General features: G+C 40.3%; 1 protein-coding gene across 2 annotated transcripts in view; it reads right to left on the minus strand.

Moving 5' to 3' along the window:
• The window catches only part of ptpra (protein tyrosine phosphatase receptor type A), a 33,171-nt gene extending 12,349 nt beyond the window's left edge, over nt 1-20,822 (minus strand). Inside the window, exons 1-4 of one of the 2 annotated variants that reach the window (XM_016672541.1) lie at nt 20,266-20,822; nt 6,588-6,634; nt 5,445-5,526; nt 5,055-5,348 (exon numbers count right to left, since the gene is read on the minus strand). In XM_016672541.1, coding sequence (XP_016528027.1) covers nt 5,055-5,348; nt 5,445-5,526; nt 6,588-6,608 — 397 coding nt within the window. In that variant the 5' untranslated portion in view covers nt 6,609-6,634; nt 20,266-20,822. The remainder of the gene's footprint in view (nt 1-5,054; nt 5,349-5,444; nt 5,527-6,587; nt 6,635-20,265) is intronic. The other variant, XM_007554321.2, reaches the window with a different exon arrangement.
• Nucleotides 20,823-21,371: the final 549 nt, after the last annotated feature.

Raw genomic sequence — 21,371 nt, forward strand, 5'->3', positions numbered from 1 at the left:
CAATATATTACTGGCTTTAAAAAAAAAACAAACAAAAAAAACACCAAACAAGTTGAGAAATGACCTGGTTTCTCTCAGAGTAAACAGATAAATCACATTTTAACCAAGAAGGTGAACCATTCACCTCAGGAGGAACCTGTATCCACGATGACAGCAGATACCAGGAGCTGTCAATGTAATTTCAATTACTTCAAAGTTTTGGTATAAAAGCCTTTCTGCATATCAAAATCAAAAATGTATTCCATTTAGTTTGAGGTTGGTGCTAAAGAATGATTACAGATTCAACATCACAGCATATATGTGTCCTTCATTCTGCCCCTCCGTCAGATTACAATGGGTCACCTATTCGTACACATTTCTACCACGCGCAGGAGCTGGAGGCAGAACTGTGGTCTTCCTTTTGACCTTTTGCACCTACAACTAGAACAAAAGATGAGATCTGATTGGTGTAAAAAACCCACCTGCTTTCTGTATGCTGTTGGTGATTCAGTAAGACGCAAAGCAGAAGAAAAGATTTTCCAAGCCAGGGCCGCAACTAACCACTATTTTTAATCCATTAATCCATTGATTATTCTGACAATTAATTTATAAATCAGCACATTCTTAAGATTTTTCACAAAACTACTTATGCCTTTTCGATACAATACTGGAAATACATTAAAAGATGGAAATAAATGTTTTATTGCCTAAAATTCAATAACATAGCATTCCTTTAGTGAATTTAAACTGGGTGAGTATTGCTACTCTGAATATGTTGTTTATTTATCAGCAAATTGTCTTTTTTTTTTGGGAATCTGCATACTCCAGTTAACAATCGATTGCTAAATTAGTTGACGATTATTTCAACAATCAAATAATCGCAATAAATCATTTCAGCTCTACTCCTGGAAAAACAACACGTCGTCGGAAGGAGATCATCGGCTGACTTTGACAAAGTTCCTTAGCACTCGAGCTGTTGAACAGAAAGCATCACTCGACTTCACGCCATCTGCCTTTTCTGGGACAAGCATTTAGGAACAGCAGAGGCAGAAACGGTGCTTTTTTTTTTTTAACGCACAATTCGCAGGACATTTCAGTGTTCGCCGTCGGACAATATGTGCATTGAGGAGAGCGTGAGAACAAAGGGCTGCGAGTGTCATGGGGAACTGACACAGCCTTGACGGATCTAATGGCATTTAGAGCGGCTGGCTGCGCTGCGCTCCACTCCAGGCTGAAGGATGTCCAGAGAGAGACAATGGAGCAATTACATAATACCTACGGAAAGGAAAGCGATCACGTTATATAATAGGGGTATTATATAGTCGAGTCGCATACGTCTTATTCAAACCGACTGGATAATGCCGATTAGTTGATGCTGATGAAATCCTTGGATAAGTTCCCAGGCTCAGTGTCGCAAAAAAATAAAAAATAAAAATCATTCATTTACACAAGAATTTAAACTAAACTAGGTGCTATTGTATGCCCTGAATCAATTGGGTGATTTGGGAACTTTTCATAGATTGAGCATTAATAATTAATGTGAAAGAGTAGGGTGGGTGAGTCACATCTTCTATCAAGCATCGTCACTAAAAACTTTTAAACATTTTCCTCAAGTTTACAACACTCGAGTCAAAACTGTGCAGATATCTCAGCTCCATCAACTGCTAGCTTGATTTAAACACTCCAACATTTTACCTTTTTTGTTGCACTACAACCGTGAAATTTTGCTTTTTTTTTTTTTTATTCGGATTTTGTGTGTTAGACCAACACAAAACAGTGAACAGGTGTGAAATGGGATAAAAATGGCTATTTTAAAACCAAACGGCAAATACTTTTGGGATAACCACGCCTGTTGTTATAATTGCAGGTGTATGTTGGTGAGGTATGTCGCCACCAGATTTGTACATCTAGATCTTGAAGTTGTTTTTGAGAATTTTCCTCACTAAAAAACAAAACGAAAAAACAAAAGAACAAAACTTTGACGGTGCCAGTCTAATATACTTTGACATAAACAACTGCATTGTAGCTCTGGCTGTATGTTTGGGTTTGTTCAGCCTAGTTGGACGAAGCAGCACATCACATGGAGGACAGAGCGGATGATGCTAAAGCTCACAGAAAACAGATGAGATAACGAAAACAGAGAAAAGTGGGAATTTATTACAACTCGTATGGTCATTACTATATACACCAATTAGTCCCTGACCCTCTGCTGTTCCTTGGATAATGTTCGCTAACCGCTTAGCTGAGAATTTGCAAATGGGGAGACTCCGTGCAAATTCGATTGTTGTGAATTCAATTGTTTGCACTAGATTTTAATGATTGGATATCGAGTAAAAAGGGGTAGAGTACAAATATGCATCACACTTTGCTGATTTTTATTTAATAAATGGTTTTGAGATGCATGAACTTTCCTTTCATGTCACAGTCATGTGCTACAACTGCAAAAAAAAAAAAAAATCCTAATTGCATAGTTAGATTGTGGTGGCAATGACAAAGTTTAGAAAACTTGGGAGAAACAAATGCATTTGTAAAGCTGTGCCGTTGACTGCTCTCCTGTGGGCGAGTACGGCTCTGTTAATGTGGCTTTCCTGTGGGTGAATGATCAAATGAAGCCATATCACATAAGGATATTTCTGGAACGGAAACAACGGAGGCTAAAAGCAGAAAAATGTTCACCTATCTAAAATATTAAAGGTTGAATGTTGACCACAGAGCCTCACTCACTTGCTCTTGGCAGCGCCATACTGCATGAATAACACAGAAACCACTCAGGATTTTTTATATGAAATTTCTCTAACCTCATGTGCTTGTGAAAACCTTTTTTGAGAAAGGCTTTCAGACATTAAAATGCATCTGAGCAATATAAACACAACATTAATAATTAAGGGCTTTTTAAAAACTAAAAGGTTTATCAGAATCTTCAACCAAATCCAGCCGAAACAGGATCAACTTTTAAAACCCGGGTGTGCTCAGGCGCTCCATTCAGATGTGGTAAAATCACCTGAAGATAAAGTCCAACAACTACCAAGACGTGATTAATCACTTGGTCTGATTTCAACAAAACAATGAATAAAAATTACTGTATTTATCATACTATAAGCCGCACCTACAAATTTTTTGAGAAAATAAAAAATAAAAAGGAAACCTACATATATAAGCCGCTAGTATCTCTGCTGCTCTTGGTTTTCCATAAGGACCCAGCAGAGGGCAGCGTCCTGATAAATCTGCTGGATTTATCAGGGCGCCCTCCGTCTCCAACGCCGATCCATAGTTTGTTCACGCCTAGCTTACAGGCAGCGGCCCTATTTCCTGTACTGCCAGATCAATAGCCTTCAACTTAAAAGCTGCATCATATAAGTTTGAAAACATTTTCCTGTCATGCCCGCTGCTAGCATGTACTTGCTCTAAATGAAAACTAGCACTTTCTTCTTTGATTTCCAATTTTGACTTCCAGTGATTCACTTCCTGCTAAAGAGCCCCCTGGTGGTTGAAGAAAAATCCACAGAAAAGCCACACCGGGCTATGAGCTGCATGGTTCAAAACGTGGGGGAAAAGTAGCGGCTTACAGTCCGAAAAATACGGTAGTCACATAATCAAACAAATTAGCAGCAACATACAGTCGGACATGTCACAAGCAATGAGCGTACACAATCTGCTTTTAGTTTTAAAAAAGCCTTTAAAGATCTGCTTAAATATTTAAAGTCTCGTTTACTTAACCCATCTTTAAACTGCCTCTAGTCAATTTTAAATCATCATTCAAGTTGATCAGACTTGATTTCAAATGTGAACTTTCACAAATTAAGCAGGCATTGCGGAACCACTGGAGGCACGGAGAGGCTCTGAAGAGGACTGATTTGGAGAACGGTGCATGAAATGTGTTTGACATCTCTGCTGTTCTCAAGGATGAAACACATCTGTGAGCTGTGACATAAAGGGGGGAAAAAAACATGCCTCTATTATTTAAAAACTCCAGACAGAAGATGGTTCTGGCAGCTGGGTACCAATCACTTCATGATGCCAAAAAATAAAAAATAAAATGATAATCCAGTTGTCTATTCTGTCATGGTGCGCTTCAGATTGTTCAGATGCACTTCAAACGTCCCACCATGGTGACCCTGTAGAGTTTTTGTCTTAGATGGATGGTATTTTACAGCCACATAGTGAAATTTTATACCACAATCAAGTTACTATGTTCCCTTCAGTTGTTAAATGCTGTGAATATCAAACATGACTTAAAAGAAATTCGACGCCTTGAAATTGAGCCTCATTAAGAAGCTTCTGACATGCTGCCTTCAGCACGTCGTCAAAACAATGCTTCTAATTATGCTGTTAACAAGAGTGCTGCGCTGAGAAGTAGCTCGTATGATGAGCTACTTCCAGGTGTTTTCTAATTGCTGCTGCCTCTAGCCTGCAGGAGCTGATTGGGGGAGCTATAGGGGAAGGTTGCCCTGTGCGTCGATTTTACACAATACTCCCTCTTTAAATCCTTTAACAGGCTCGTTGTACAGATTATATGCTAGAGATGAGTGATGCAAATGTTTTATCATACAGCAAGCAGCAAAAGAAAGAAGTCTGCATTAAGGATTATCTATCTTGTAAGAGTAAACTAATTGACTTTGCTCACAAATATCCAAAACTGGGATTGCCACTGGTCTGTTTGATTCATTTCTAACTTCTTCTTGCTTTATGCTACAAAACATGACTGTGGACTATTATTGTGTATTAGTTAGGACTATAAAGTTTCCAGTCCTTTTGATAAGTACATTTTATTTCTATAGTAATGTGTGTGAAGCTCAAGCTGTAAGCTGTAACAGGTCCACAGTTAAAAAGAAATGTTTAACTACATCACAATAACTCCTTCAAAATATCTACAAAATATGCCATTCATAAGGCCGATCCCTAGTTTCCACTATAGCCGATCCTTGTATCACAAAGTTGGAAAACGCCGATACAAGCTGACATATATATATATATATATATATATATATATATAGTGTGTGTGTGTGTGTGTGTGTGTGTGTGTTGGAAACAGTGATGCGAGTGTTTTCGAAATATTATTGGTATCAAGCACTTACCGTCTGGGATTTTGGTTGTGATGGTTGTGATGGTTGTGATGGCGGACAATGCTGGTTTGGTAGGAGGCTCAGTCGAATTCAACTCATCAGATATTGAAGAATTATTAGGACCTGCTGCCGGTGTGTCTTTGGAGGAGGTATCATAGTTTTTATCATTGTTTTCAGGTGTTTCTGTTGCGGTGCTTTCTTCTACTGCTGAATTTGTTGTTGGTGGTTCGACTGTAGTGGTTCCTTGGATGGTTGTTGCGTTCGAGTTGGATTGTTGGGTGGTGGGTGCTGGTGTGGCAGGAGGAGCTGGAAGAGCATAAAACAAAACAAAAGGACGGAGTGTGTAAGTGTGAGCCATCAAACACACCATGTAACTGTGCTTTCGGTGGGTGGCGTTCATACCTGTGGTGATTTGTGGATCCTGGGCTGTGGCCCCGAGGGCTACAGCAAGAAGCAGGAGCAGGGGACACACACCCATTCTGCCCTGCAGGGAGGGCACACAAAAGAGACACGGGTCGATCAACAAAAACTACAATAAAAACAAAGATGTAGTGAGAAATCAGGTGGTGGCAGAAATCAGACAATTATAAGTTTGATTATGTCCGACTGCCCAAAACTAGTAAATCTCATCATGCTTTATCATTAGTGGTTTGTACAAAATACACTTCAGTGAGAAATTTGTTAAAGTGTTTAGAAGTGGTTAAAGGGAAAAGTTTAAGAAGCTAAGGGAAGCTATATTCTCTGCAGCGGAATGCTAGCTGTTCAAACACGCCACGCTGAACGATTCAGAGCAAAGCTGTTCTTTTTAATCTTTTTGAGATTTCAACCTGGAATATGCCTGATTCGGAAATGATGGCAGCTTTTGGAAAATCTCAGACTTCCGAAATGTTTCTACATTCTATGGGAAACATACACAGAGTGCAGCAATTTTTTTCCAACTAATGACAATATTTTCTACAAACAAAACACTTTCCCAGTTCATGAAAAATCATTTCATTTTTTTTCTACTACAAATTTGCAGCTCAAAACTAAGCACTTTGAAATGCAAATGATGTCACAGAAGTGCAACATATCAGCATTAACATCAGCATAGAGCTGTTAAGTAAACTGGGCAGATATTAATAACAAAATGTTTATTTCCATCCGGTTGCTGTTTGTGTATACGTTTGGAAAACTTTGACCTTTTAAAGACTTTTAATACCGGGGCCTTTCTGACAGTAATTAACTGATTATTACAGCTGACTTCATTAATTGCTTTTAAAATTTTTAAAAACAGCAACGCAACTGTTTACTGCTACAAACGCCAATCATGCAGCTGTTTGTTTTCAAATGTTAGTAATACCTTACATTTTAAGGAGAGAAAAAAAAAACTGTTCGAAAAATATTTTAATGGTGACTGAAAATGCATTAAAATCAAAACAAAATTTTGATGATAAAATATGTTTCACAAGGAAATATTTCACATCTTACATACAAACCCCAAAGCAAGATAATTTTAAGAAGAAAGAAAAAACATAAGAGACCTCAGGGTTAGCTTTAGCTTACCTGAAGAAGCGAAGTTGGCATCAGTCACTCATTCGCACAACTTGGTCCTGGAAACCAACAGAAACAACAAAACATTTAAGCTACTTTTTTTTATTTATTTTTTTTATGAAAGCTCGTCAAGATGAAAAGCTACAGATTTTATTCCACATTAGCAACAGCTTGGCACAGAAGAAGAAAGTTCCCTTCACCAAACACCAGAATCTACAAACTACAAGAACTGATATAATATCTAAAAACAGCATCGTTGTGATCTTAATTCCTGCTCATGTTTCATCCTTACTCCATTAATATTTTCCCATTGCTGAGCTTTATTTGCTCAGAGCATGCCCAAAACCAGAATTAGTGTCACACAAAGATTCCTGCTATAACAGAGGATCTATTCAACCATTCAACGCTCATATGCGGCTCAGCTAGCGGAGGACAGAGAGACTTGAACAGTTTAGGAAACTGTCAAGTCTTTTTTTTTTTTTTTCATCCCAGAGGCTAACTGCACTGCAATAATCCCTGGATCTAATCGGTCTTGACCCTGGAATAATTCAGCCTGCCTGCTCTTGCTTACAGTGATACTTAAAAACAGCTTTTTCGACACTGAGCTGAGCCAAACGCCGCAGGGCCGCCACACACAAACAAACCCCGACGCTTTACATCCAGGATTATGGCATCAGTGGGCAGAGAGGATGAACTGGGCGCTAAAAGCTCCAACGCTGCCAGAATGTGAGGCTCTGCCGTTTTGGAACTGAGCTCATTCACGGTGGTGCTTACACTTTGTTTTGTTTTGTCCTCCCCCCCCCTCTCTGTTTGGAGCTACCAATTGGGCCTGCTGAGCAAGTTGTGTGGTCAATGAGGATGCTATTAACCTACAAATCAAATTGCTGCTCTCCAATTCTCCATCACTAACTCATGCCTCCACTTAGCTGACAACTGTCTGCATCCAGAAAACAATTCAACCCCTCATTTGAAACTCTGGATCAGGAATTCAAGAACGGCAGCTTTGGACGGCAGATCTTATGCTTAATATGAAACTTGTTTTTAGGGAGGCCTTCTTACATAAACAATAGGAAAACAATGTGTACGTTTCCCAGTCATTCTAGTTTTATTTTGGATGGTTACATTAATTTGCTTTGCACAAAGAAACCAAGTTATTTCACAAAAAACAATCCAACTCAAATATTCACAGCTATGAGATGCTGTGTTAATAGTGCTTTCATTTTAAAGCGCTATTACTATCCATAAGAACTTTAATTACAGGAACCATTTAAACCAGTTTCAACCACTTTCTACAGACATATTGAAGGGTGCCAGATAAATGTGGCAACAGGGGATGCATTTCTATCCTCCAATTAAAAATGTATTATTCCTAATTTTTTTGTTTGAGTTTAAAATATTAATTATAGCCTTCTAAATGTAGAAAGAAAGAAAGAAAGAAAGAAAGAAAGAAAGAAAGAAAGAAAGAAAGAAAGAAAGAAAGAAAGAAAGAAAGAAGAGCCCTGTAGAGGAGACACTGTCCCTGAAAAACAAATAATGTACTAAAGCTCAACCCTTACTATCCGTCAATACAAACTGACCTCTCATCAAATTAGTATTATAGAGCGTCAGGATAAACTCAGATGGGTGTTGTCACCAGCAAGATTTTTTTTCAGTCACCTTTTCATAAGGGACCATGACTCATTGTTTCTGGTCCCGAGGCAGAGAGATGCGTTGGTGTTAAAAGGTATGCGCCAATCCTGTTGCTAACTTCTACGTCCCAGATGCTGCTCGGACCCGGGAGGGCTCCTGTTTTTTTTGTTTTGTCCTTTATGTTTCCCCCTCCCATCTGGAAGCTTGTGCAGCGCCGAGAGTATCTCTCCCCAGAGATGAATCTTGATGTGCTGTGGTCTCTTTAGAAGATGTCGTATTCCAGTTTGCGTGAGCGTAAATGCAGGCAATCTTTTTTCAGCCGTCTTATACGTTGATGGAGGGCATCATTTATTTATCGGGGATTGGTCGGGAAGTGCTTCTATCTGGGACACTTTTAGGTTCTGGTGCGCTCTTGGTGTTTGTGCGATTCACACCAAGGGTGGACGGTAAATAAAAGCATTGATTAAATGGATGTTTGTATACTTATCCACTGAGTTACTCTTTTTAATCCATAGTTAATGCGTAACTAATGGTATCATGGACGGTAGAAAGATAATAAAAGAGAACAACATTTTACAATAACAGGACTGTCTGCATTTATTTAGCTACATCAGCTCCATGCAACTTTCAGGGCTTTGTTCTTAATTTATTATTAATTATTATTATTATTATTATCATCATTATTATTATTTTAAAGCATTTTGCAAGGCCAAAAACTAAGTCACTACAGGGGATTTGTCCGCTGTTACCCATGTGAAGATAATGGAGAGACTTCTGCAGCAGATTTCATGCGCAGCACTACGCAGAGGCAGCAAAGAGGACCGAAAGAGGTTTGACCTGCTAATTCTGATTTTGACCGATTTAGATTTTCAATTCCTAAAGAATACATAGTGCAAAAGAGATACTACTACAAGTTATTTAACAGAGGAAGCTGATTGAATACCGCAGCAAGGATTTACAAGATTATCTTCATTTATGCGTGATATTCCTTATTAAGCTGCAAACGTTCAACGGCTTTAATGGATAAGAAAGAAAAAAACTGATTTTTCAAGTCTGTTGAAGGGAATAATTTCAAGGACCGTGTGAGGTGCCATCTTTTACGCATTTTTCAGTATTTTCAGATAAATCCTGCTGATACCAGAACTGCTGAAATTTTTCTTTGTCATTTTTGTGCCAATTTTTAAAATTCAGTCTTTGCATCTTTCCGTCCTGCTGTGAAAATGTTTCATTGAAAAAAACAAAAAGGCATATATGAATGAGTCCAGCTCGGAGCTTCATGGCCTGGAGTGAAACACGCATGCAGAGATATCAGCTGGAACTGGCTGATTTTACGCTTGACCGGCTCTGATCGGTGACTGGACACTCATAAATTACAAATCCAATCTTTTTTTTTTTTTTTTCTTTCCGATCACTGAGCACATAAGCGCTAACAAGCAATGCTGACAACCAGGTCAACATGGGAGACACTGATTACAGTAAGTACTGAAAAATCCCTTTTGTAGTAACTTTAAGTGTATGAATAATTTAACAATTTAAAACTCACACGAACAAATCTGAGCTTTACAGATATAAACATTATTCAGACACCCTAATATTCAGTTCATCGTTTGTTTTATTGATACAGCTCCTAACGATCACTTATTTATGTCTAAACTTATCTTGTGTCACTGGAGAAGAAAATGATTTGATTTCACTTAGACACCAATAATAAGCTCATTTTACCCTCTAAGCAAAATAAACAAAAATTATGGTTTTCAATTGAGACAAAACTTTGCCATCCCCAAACCTTTGGCTGAAATAACATCCACAAACTTCTTCTTGTAATCACCGAGGATCAGTTTGTGTCATCGACCTGAGGGAGGTTTGCTTCCCGTTCAGCTGTAGGATATCTGACCTTCATGCTCTTTTTTTAGGGCAATGTTTCCTTCTTGTACATGTCCCATGTCTGACAGCAAAGGAATGTACTTTTCCCTTTACAGTAGCAAGATCCTGCTGTAGTGTTCTTGATAACATTGATGGGTTTTCAAAGACTTCTTTTAACATCTTTGCGGTCTGCTCTGAGGATGACAGACGTTTGGGAGCCATCTTGACTTTCCTCCACTTGTTGGCTTTGAGATCTTTTTAAATCTTTTATCACCAAAGTGTTCAGTTTGACTTTAACAGTCAAAAACATCAAGCTGAACGTCTGAGGTTTAATCAAAATACTGACCGACAGCGTTCTCGTCACTGGCGCCTGCAGTGACGTCAGCCACATTAAGCAGAAATTATTTGTTGCTCACCGGAAGTTAAATCGCTTTAAAATTTGAAATGCGTTAAATTTTTTAAAAAATATTTTATAGTTATTTTAAACATTCATGTGTCTTTCAAACTGTGCTTGAAAAACACACAATCATTCCCAGGGTGTACTAATTTTCAATCATGACAGCATATCAACATGGAAATATTTATTTTTAAATAATCTTAAAGAAAAAAAATATGTCTCGGGGTATGTTGCATTTTACATGCTGAGCTGTAAAATAAAAATAAAAAAGTTATTAAGCTGTCATTTGCTTTGTAAAGAAGCAAATGAACTGTTCTGTAATTCTCTTCAGGGTTTTATTTGTACAGATACTTCCATCTATATGATTTTACAACATATAAATGTCAAGAGAGTGACGGCTCTTTAGTCCTAGTTTTAAGACATTTACATTTACAACAAAGAAAGTACAGAATAGTGTTTGTTTTATATTATTATTATTTTTAGTTATTAAGGGAAAGCAGCATTAGCAAGTTAGAGCTCGGTCAGTGGTGTCCGGCTGGACGAGTTTCCGAAAGGACAAAATAAGTCAAACTAATCTGAAAATCAACTGATTCCGGTCACTAGCAGAGTGATTTATATAATGCAAGCTGTTTTCCTCCATCTCTGCCATCAGCATTATTAATTTTAGACATCTGCTAAAGGGAGTGCCATTCATCAAACCCTTTTGTTTGCAAAAATAAAAATAAACAAAAAAAAAAAAATAATTGTTCGCCATTTAAAATGCAGAGATGCATCTTTGTCTAATTTTCTGCTTACTTCAGTTACAGTTTCTTTACAGTTTGATACCAACACAAAGTAAAATGATTAATGATTAGTTTATTTTAAGGTTTTCTCAGTTGTAAAAAGTAGATGTTTATAGGCTTATTTCGTGTTGTGTGAGGGAGTTTAATGGCCCGACACGAATTTACCGAATCGGACAACGAGCTTAAAATGCTTAACTTGTTTTTTTTCTCCTGAAAAAAATTCCTCCACTGCCTGTCAGTCAGGAAACATGCGAGCTTTGAATTTCTTTTTTCTTGCCATGTCCGTATCGACCTTTTAAATTAAAACTTGTTCCGAAACGGTCGGTAAAGACTTATGTGCAAATTTACCCGTCTCCGTGTTTCTGCAATCCTACAATTGTTCCTATGGGGATCATAAAATATGCATTATTCATAAATTCTCAAGAAGAATTTCTGTTTTTTGCATATTGTGATCCATGTGAGATAACACAGTTCACATCTTCTCAAAGTAGTGAAAAACTTAGATTTCCTGTATCATGGCAATTTCATTTATAACACAGAGGACGGTCTGCAGCAGGTTCTCGCTGCTGTGGGGGTTTTGTGCTTAATGAGCTCTGCTGGCTAATGAAAATCCTCCTTAGGCTCTTTTTAGCGCAATCACACAGTTGTGAAAGGGCCTGGCTCTTCCCTTCCCATTTCATTCATGCAGTAAAAGGAACACTTAAAGGACGAATATAAAGGAAGTCCAATTACATCTCCATGACAACAAAAAGGCCAGGACATTGCAGCGCAGGATGCTTTTTGATACGGCGACTGAACTCAAAATTTGGTGGTTTTGGTTACTGTGGATTTATTTGTGACCTTAGACCCCTTTGTGACAAAATCTTCAATGCAGTAAATAACCCAAGTACGTGAAATTTGGTTCAAATTGATATTTGAAGGGATTAGAGTGCTAAAGTGTTGTATGGATCTCTGGAGACAAAACTTTTTGTTGCTCATGATTACATTCGGTCATGTTTTGAACTAGATTCAGCAGACAGAGAAAAATACAGCCCAACACGACTCATTTTTCCCCAAACACAGCACACCATGCACTACCAGACTTCAGAAACGACAATACTCTTCAGTACAGATGTTGTCACAAAAGGAAGCAGAATTCTTTTTTTTTTTTACTCTACCCTTTTTATCGTAGTTCAGAGATAAAAAAAAAAAGTAAGATCAAGTTCAAACATGAAAAAAGTTAAACGGAAACTGGATTTTGAGCCATATCTTCTGTTTAAACAAGGTCAGAGAGAAATATTATTGCAGACAGAAAAGCAATCTGATATTACCCCTGCTCATAAAATTAATAACTTTTCACTGCTTACAGCAGGAAGATTAGAACATAGTGTTTAAGACTATCCTCGTATCTTCTTATTGCATCATCTCAAACAGAAATCAGAAACTGGTCGAAGTCGAAGCTTTGCAAAATCCTGCGATTGAAAATTTGAGGGTTTTCGATCTACATTAAGATCACTTGGAAGACAAAGTACAATGTACTGAAAGTCCTCAGGAGACAGGAGATGGAGGCTGGACGGACTCTGAGCCTCCCGGCCACACCGATATGACACAAGCAGTTCTTATCAAAGGGACTTACCATTCATGCAGAGAAATATTTCCTCTGGCTTTCTTACAAGGCATCCTGCTCCACTAGCTGCTGCAGCGCTGGATAATGCCTGTCTGTCTGTCTCCATTCATGGCATATTAATACTGTTTCTATGTCTTCACTGAGAGAGGGGGGGAGGGGGTCTAAGGCAACAGGATCGCTGTGAATGCTTCTCTTCACAGGAGACCGAAGTACGCCTAACTCAGGCCTGCGAGGACTCCTGCTCCGAAACAGACCACAGATTATATGTCCCTGGTGCCACATACAACAGCCACAATCCTCTGGACTTCCCTTTCTGAGGGACACTACTCCCTGCTGGTGCGGTTTGTGTTCCCACTGGCTTCATTCACGAGCTGGCGGAGTTGATAAAAAAGATGACGAAAAGCGTGGGGCTGCCATTCCGGCTAATTACAAGGGCGAGAGTGACCGCGCTGTCCCTTATTAAGCCTGTGATGATGATTCTTGGCCCGTCAGGCTGCATGAATGGATCAAGAAAACTCACTTGTTTTAATGAGCGAGACTGGTGAGTCATTGAAGCTCTGCTCCGTGTCTGCCGCTTTGTGGGGTTTCTCACAGGAGATGCCAGGGGCCTCTCAAGCTTTCCCACATTGGACACAGAGAGGATCTAAAGGCGCAAACCCATGGCCTCCCCACAAAAGCCACTGTGACCTTCAGCTGGGTTTCCAAGCCAAAAGGATGGCTCCCGGGCCACAATGAAACTTGATTCACAATCACCTCTGCCCTTTGAAACTCAAGCACCAGAACTGATTTCTAGATGCAGCTCAAACCGGATGTCAGATCTCATTTTACTTCATTCAATGAACAAAATGTGCGGGTTGAGAAACACATGGCTCTCCGAATGCAGACCCAACATGGCAACTTTAGGTGCCTGTGTTGTCTTGGCTTCTTCTCTGTTCAGAATCTTTATATTAACTCAAACCTGTTGGGAATCCATGGGCAGTTTTCTTTAAATGTACATGGTAACTTTAAAAAATGGCTGAAGATGCACAGGTCAAAGATTCATTTTTGATTTTATGAAGCTTTGACCTGCCGATGAGGATTTGAATTCCTCTTTCAGAAATAGAAATGACAAAATATTTTTTTCTACTTTCTGGACAAGCTGAAAATTTGGTCTCTGACAATAAAATATTCACAGAGAACTAAGACTCACAGTGTTACAGATCTGTCTCTGAAAATCGATAAATACAGTAAAACCCTTCATGTTATGGAACAGTTTTCCATATGAATGTCAAGACAAACTAAGCATCACTTTTTCCTCATTTTTCTCTTTGTGCACACCGTAAAACATAATAAAACTCCATCATATCAATAGAAAATATTTTTTTTCCTACAGGACCCGTTGAAAATAGAAATAATAACTGCTGTGAGGCTCTGGTTTACAGTGATCTTTTATCTTAATTAGATGGGACTCTTACAAAGCCTGTCAAAGGACCGGAGGCGGTGTCACACTATGTGAAAGTCATCACACAGCTTTACTGTTAAACAGGATTTTCAGATTTCACAACAGACATGAAAGCATGCCAGAGTTCACATTTTACGCAATCTTTAGCATTTTATGCTAACGCTAAGCACTACTGGTGTGCTTAGCATTGGTAGCATTTCTAACAGCTGTCCCTGTGTAGAGTCAGAGTTAGCCTAAGCTACAACAGAAATTTCTGCAGGATAACCATGTCGCGTATTTTCTCTTTGCTTTGATAGGACTCGTTGATCATTTGAATTCCGGCATATTGCAAAGTATTCCCGGTTAATCATGCGTCAGTCAGATCGTGACACAGACAGAAGGCTGTGGGAACCAGTAGAGTCTCCCTTTCACCGTTTACGAGAGCGAAAAGCTCTTTGCCTGGTTTCACACTGCAGAACCTCATGCTTTGGTTTTGTCTTTGGCCGAGATCCGATTTTCTTTGTGTGGATGTTTACGTTATGATGCAAACACCACCGGACTCCTGCTGTAATTAGCTTGTACGTAGCATTGTTCGAAACGATTAAATAGAGAAGCAGTCCCAATGTCTTCCAGGCTCGTTTCGTCCACTGTTTACACACGATTATGCCGCTTCCTGCCTCCTCCAGTGTATAGTGTGTGACTTTTCCGTCACACAGAGTGACAGAAAAGTCTGATGAATTGGGTCACACGTGGCCTAGAAAGCCAGATTTGGACCACTTTTGCCTGCACAGTCAATGTAGCCGAAATTCATTAGACTTTTGAGTTTCATTTGTTCCCATTTACTAAAACCTCTTTTTAGTTTTACTGAAACCAAAAAGAGGTTTTAGTAAATGAGTTTTGTCCTGGACTCAATTATTTGCATTGTCTTCTCACCAGGAAGGTCCTTTGGTCCACTTGTTTGGTCCGGCCCAAAGCAAATTAAAATTTTTTTTTCCCATTTGGTGCAGTTTGCTTTCACATTGTGAAACATTCTGCATGCGGACTATAATTTGTAAATGAAGCTATGTGGGTAATGATCATTTTTCCCATTGGATAGAAATAATGGGTGCGGGACAGAGCACAGACACAGAAAAACAAACTCTGGAAGTCCTGCTGGCTGCATTTATGTTTTCTGCAAACTTTTGCTGTTAATAACATAACTGAAATATCACTTTGACTGTAGTTTTACAATGTTTCAAATGAACACTGGTTTCGCAATGAAATATTTCTAATTTTCAAATGGCGTCTGCAAAAGCGGCTGCAAGCTGAATGAGACTAGGTGCTCCGCATCCTCTGACCCGCAACATGCTGGCCACAGCATTGCTAAGTAGAAAACGACGGGTAAGGGATGATTTCAGCACAATCACTATATGAAATTGTAGCGTTAGCATCACTGAAGGGCTCACCAGCAGTGGACCGTGGGGTCCAAGCAGGCGTACATATCTTGCAGTTGGTTTGGATTGATGCCGCTCTGCGTTCACACCAGAAGCGAACCGTACCAGAGCCTGTTTAGAAGCGGACTGAGAGCATCTCAAAATGTGGGTCTTGGTCCGGTTGCACAAAAGGGGAAACACACTCTGCTCCCTTTATTAAAGCAGACCAAATGTGTTACATGTGAATACACTCTTGATATGGCCATCCCTGTCAATAGCAGGGCTTCCTCCAGTGCATTACAAGCCTGGCGGCCCACCAGGCTTTACTTGTGTCTCCACCAGGCTAAGCACTGCTTATTTTTTAAAGTCTTTTTAAAGGTTTGCATTTTGAAGGATTTATAGTTGATGTTCAGGAATTAATCTTCCAAACTTTTAACAATTATCAAGTGATATTTTCAAATTTCCTCTCAACTTTAAACAATTTTTAACTCAAAAACATGGTGAGCCGCTGGATGAATGATGACCGGGCTTAGAAAGTTTTCTGGGGGAAGCATTGAATAGATAAATGGATAATAATTTAATGCGAGTACAGTTCAGTGTTTATTGCAACACAAAGTGGTAATGGTACAGTTTTACTATGATTAAAGTTCATACTATCTTAAACATTTATTTCTTTGCAGCAATAAATAAAAAAGATGGTGGAGTAAGACCGCTGTTTTAAGTTTTCTTCAGCAGATTCCAAACGTTATCGCAGCCCCTGTGACTCACTGCATCTGAACTCTACATTTAAAAACAATGCCTCCTGCTCAATGAACCTCTCATTCATAATTTGGAACCGATTCCTGGCATTGTTCTCCTCGTGTGAGACGGTTTCTAAGGAATCAAAAGCTACGTACTGACTCAGTAAAAGGCCTGAATAACTTGTTGCTGCCTAATCACTTCTGCCCTTTTGCAGCTTCCACGTGTCACCTAAAAATCACAATTGGAAGTTGAAGATGTGATTAAGAAAAAGGAAGAAAATCTGGATGAAAAACGTTATGTTACAGGTTCAGAACGGACAAAAACAAGTATTTGTTAAGATTAATAAAAGCAATGAGCAACATTTTAATTAACAGTTAAACAGAGAGCAGAAGAAGCTGTTTAACTTGGGTTTGCTGCAGTAATTCAGCAATTCAAGCCTAGGTTTTGTACAAAAAGGGGAAAATCACCCAAAATTGATGGTGATGATGTCAGATGTGAACATCCCACTGCATATGTCTCCTCCTTTTCCTCAGGAAGATAAGGAAAACTAATCAAAAAGACAAGCATCAGAAGCTCAACTTTAAAAAACATGTCTTGACAGCCTTTCATAACCCAGTGTCTCCTACTTGGAAATGGAGACTTAAAACACAGAACGCTCCATTACAGTAAATGCTTATCGGACCATTTTGATTGAGATAACACTCACGACATAGGAAAATAGAAAAATTCTCCAACTATGGCTCTAAAATGGTTGAAATCAAGTGAAGTCTGGTACCAACTGTGAACTGCTTGGGTTAAGAGGTGAGGAGTAACGCAACTAGTTTTCCTTTATAGTCAGTACATAGTAAAAGTCTAAACAAATCCCTGATGAGAAGAAAGAAGGACAAACCTTTTCTTTTACTAGATCACATGAAACTCCCGGCACATCAAAAGTATGAAGATTTGCATATTCGTTTGAAGGAATAACATGACAGCCACTGCGGACAGAGCAAAGCTGAATCATCCTGGATAAATTCCTGCCACGCATTTGATTCTGTTCATCGTCCATCAATCACATTCATTTCTGTGTACCTGTGTAAAAAGCAGAATTGCAGCGCTGCTTCATACTAAAAAACCTGTTGGCCTATTGGCGGAAACAAAAACATCCCTCCAGCCCCACCCAAAGAGCCAGCTCATAATATTTCACAAACCTGAAATCGTGACATTTCACAACACCGAAGTAATCTACGAACTGAAATCTCCCGCAGAAATCCCACGAGGCAGTCTTTTTCCGAGCTACACTTCTTATTTTTAGAAACTAGGACAATTGTAAAGTGTGATGTGGGGGATCAGTCAGTCCTCCGCTGAAAGGCTTTCAGCTTCCTAAGTCAGAAATAACTCAGGTTTCCTTAAAATAGCCGAGTAGATGATGACAGACCTGTTTTCCTGTGTCATACGGGCAAGGCGCACTTCTCTCCCTTCTGCAATTTTAGCGCCGATGACAAGGTGCTGCATGACAAGCGGAGGTGGCGCAACAGCTTCTTTGGGAAAGCGGCAAACGTGTTCGGGCCTGATGAGCAGAGGTCAAGATACGGGTCTGAAAAAATGGAGTCACACGGGTCGGGAGGGTGCGCGGCTGCGTGTTTTGCGACTGGACGCTGCAAAGACGACATGACCTCCGTGAGGCTGGTGTGGAGAAGCAGGCAGAGCGAGGAATCGCATAAATGAGCTGCAGTGCGTTGAACCGAACCGGGCGGCAGATATGACAAGTCAGGGATTCCTCCTGGCAACGATGCAACGATTCTGCTGGGAACTTCCGCACCATCGGCTTGAACTTTTACACATATCGTCTCGTTATTTACATCTACTTGAATTTATTCCACTGAGACGTTATGAGATAAACCACCACAAAAAAGGAGAGCGTATTTTAGAGTCGAAGTGCAAGGGAAATAAATGGTTTTCGACTATTTTAGACAAATAATCTGACAAAACATGCCATTCATTTGTAATCAGACTCCTAGCTGAATACTTTTTAGAACCACTTGTTTTTTTTGCATTTCCAGCTACATGTCATTTTAAATCTACGTCTGTGCTAGCGTTTCACTGCTCCACACTGAGATTTTTATCCAGTCATGCCGAGAGATTCCTCAGCAAGGTCTGGACTTTGACTGAACCTTTCAAACACTTGAGTATGTTGCGATCCAAGCCGTTTAGGTGGAGCTCCAGCTGTACATTCAGGATCGTTTTCCTCACTGCAAGCTGAAACTCCGTTCCTCTCTCAAATGTTTTGCATCGTCAAACTGACTTTGTTCCGCGATAACCCAGTTTCACTGTAACTTCTGAAGGAAAGCAGCATGCACACAGCATGATGCTGCCACCACCATGTCTACCATGAAGATGGCCTCATCGGGGTGCAGAGTTCATTTCAGCGTTCTGCGAGACCAGAGCAGACAAACACTCTTTGACGTGTTTTTGTTGTGCTACCTACTTGGCTTGTGGGAAACTGCAAACAAACCTTCTTGGTGAGATCCTGAAACGTTGATAGTTGTGCCGTCTACGGCGTCTCCAGTCGTTTCTTGCCAGTTTACGTGGATGGGCAGGTTTAGTTAGATTTGCAGTCGCAACTTAAGGTTTCCTTAAAGCACTCCACAACTTTCTAAACTTGGTCTAAACCTCCGAGGCCTTCACTGAACAGCTGGATTTGATTTAGCTGAACACAGATGCACAGCATGTATTCATTTTCTTTTATATTGGTCTACCACGCAAAATCCACATTAAATACAGTGACGCGTGTGCTTTTAACGTGACAAAAACGTGGACATGTTCAAGGGGCATGAATACTTTTGCGAGGCAAAAAAAAAGTTTTACTTGCCATTACTGGTGACTTTTTTTTTTTTTTTCCTTCTCCCTAATAATCTGTACTCGGAGCTTCTGCAAACTGAAAGCAAAGTAATTCATAAAAATAAAACTGATATGATTTGCTCGGTTACACCCANTTTTTTTTTTTTTTTTTCCCTTCTCCCTAATAATCTGTACTCGGAGCTTCTGCAAACTGAAAGCAAAGTAATTCATAAAAATAAAACTGATATGATTTGCTCGGTTACACCCAGTACTCTGAGGGTATTAATCATTACTAAAACTTTTGGGAGAGGCTGTAAGAAGAGGGGTGGGAGGGGGGAGGTGGAGTGTGTCAGCCAGCATCGGAAGAAGCGGCAGTGATTTGATGGAGAACACATTTGAATGTTAGTGACGACCTAACCCGACGAAGAAGACCCACAGCTCCTCCACCCACGGACCCCCAGCTAAGCTCCCCTCCCTCACCCTCCATTTCTAAATGTGTGATAACAAAGCATTGATCAATACAGCGGACTTTCCAGTGAGCCAGTCCAGAGACCCCCCGCACCCCCGCCACACACACACACACACACACACACACACACCTCCTCTTTGTTCCCGTGCCACCGCAACCGCATCCGTGTTGGCACAACAACCCCACTTCTGCCTCTTTTCCTATATAGCTTGTCGCACTCAAGAGTTAAGCCCCCCTTTCTGAGAGCCCCCTTTGCTCAAAAAAAAAAAAAAATCCCTCCCTGCCTCCGAGCTACTTCTGAAATGTTCATGGTTTACAACCATTAAACTCAAACCCGCTTCTTGTCCATTTCCAGATATATAAGGAGCTCTCTGTGAGCCCAAAAGGAGGAGGGTGGGGGGGCACAAAGTGCTTGTTTGTGGGTGATACAGTGTTACAGCGAGAGGAAACATGCGCTACACAGCGACATTGTAACAAGTGGGGATTCGGCTTTTTTTTTCTTTTTCTTTTTCTTTTTTTTTTTTTGGCGCAACAAAAACAAGTTAACTCACCACAACTCCTGCGGCGCACAGATGGGGAACCCGTTCCGGGAGAAAAGATGGCCAAAAGAGAGGGGGGTGGGGGATTTTATCCGCTCCTTCTCTTTCCACGTTTTTCCAACCCGGCCCCTGTCTCCACACCCCAGGAACAGAGAGGAGTGTGAGCGGGGTTGGGGGGGAAGCGCAACCTGGGACACACTGCCAACACTTCGCAGTCAGTTTTTCCTGCTAAATCCAGATAAAGATGGCTCCCCCTGAAAAGCACACCAATTCTCCAGGATCTGCTGTCCGGTCGGAGGTTCCTTTGTTTGTCTCCTTGGATGGTAAAACCCCCACAGTTTATCCGCTGTATCCGGGCGCGTCGGTCGACTACTCTAGTCCGCCATGTTGTGTGTCTGTCTGCATAGGAAGAATGGGAAGGAGAGCAAAAAAAAAAAAATATTCCCAGGCCAGGCCCCGACTCCTCTCCAATCTGTTTCTCCATACCAGGCAGCGCCCCCTGCTGGTAGAGCTTCATTTTGGACGCAGCATACTGCAGCGCTCAGCAGGGGCATGTCCCAGAACATTTATTGCACATGTAGCAAGATTTTTTCCTGTATTTATTCATGCGGAAGGATATCAGTAATTATAATTTGAGATTATATTTACATATACATGAAATTTAATTAATCCTATATTCTGATGTTTATTTCCCCTTAAATGATGACACATTTGTAGGGAGTACGTGTTTGTGGGTTGTATGTCGGTTGCATACTTTTTGCAACAGCTTTTGGTGGAGGTAGTATGATGATGTGGGGGCGGCATCTCCTGTAATGGAACAACAAGGCGTGTCATCACCTGAGGCAATCTCAGTCCAGAAAGACATCAACAAACGTTTCTGCAAGCAGCAGCAAACAGATATCTATCCGTTCTTAGGGCCTGAACTCTATCGTCCAGGATGGCTGAGCGTGCTCTGGGGTTATTTGGGGAACAGCTCCAGAATTTGGGAGAGGAGAAGATGGGCTCCTCTCTCACCGGGGGTTGAGTCTTGAGCTCAACCCCCGGTGAGAACTGCTGTTCAAGACAGCATGAGCCAACATTTCTGACTTGCTGCTGCAAATGTTGGTTGAAGATTAAGA

The sequence above is a fragment of the Poecilia formosa genome, unplaced genomic scaffold (genome assembly GCF_000485575.1).
Source record: "Poecilia formosa unplaced genomic scaffold, Poecilia_formosa-5.1.2 Scaffold62, whole genome shotgun sequence".
In the NCBI taxonomy this organism is placed as follows: domain Eukaryota; kingdom Metazoa; phylum Chordata; class Actinopteri; order Cyprinodontiformes; family Poeciliidae; genus Poecilia; species Poecilia formosa.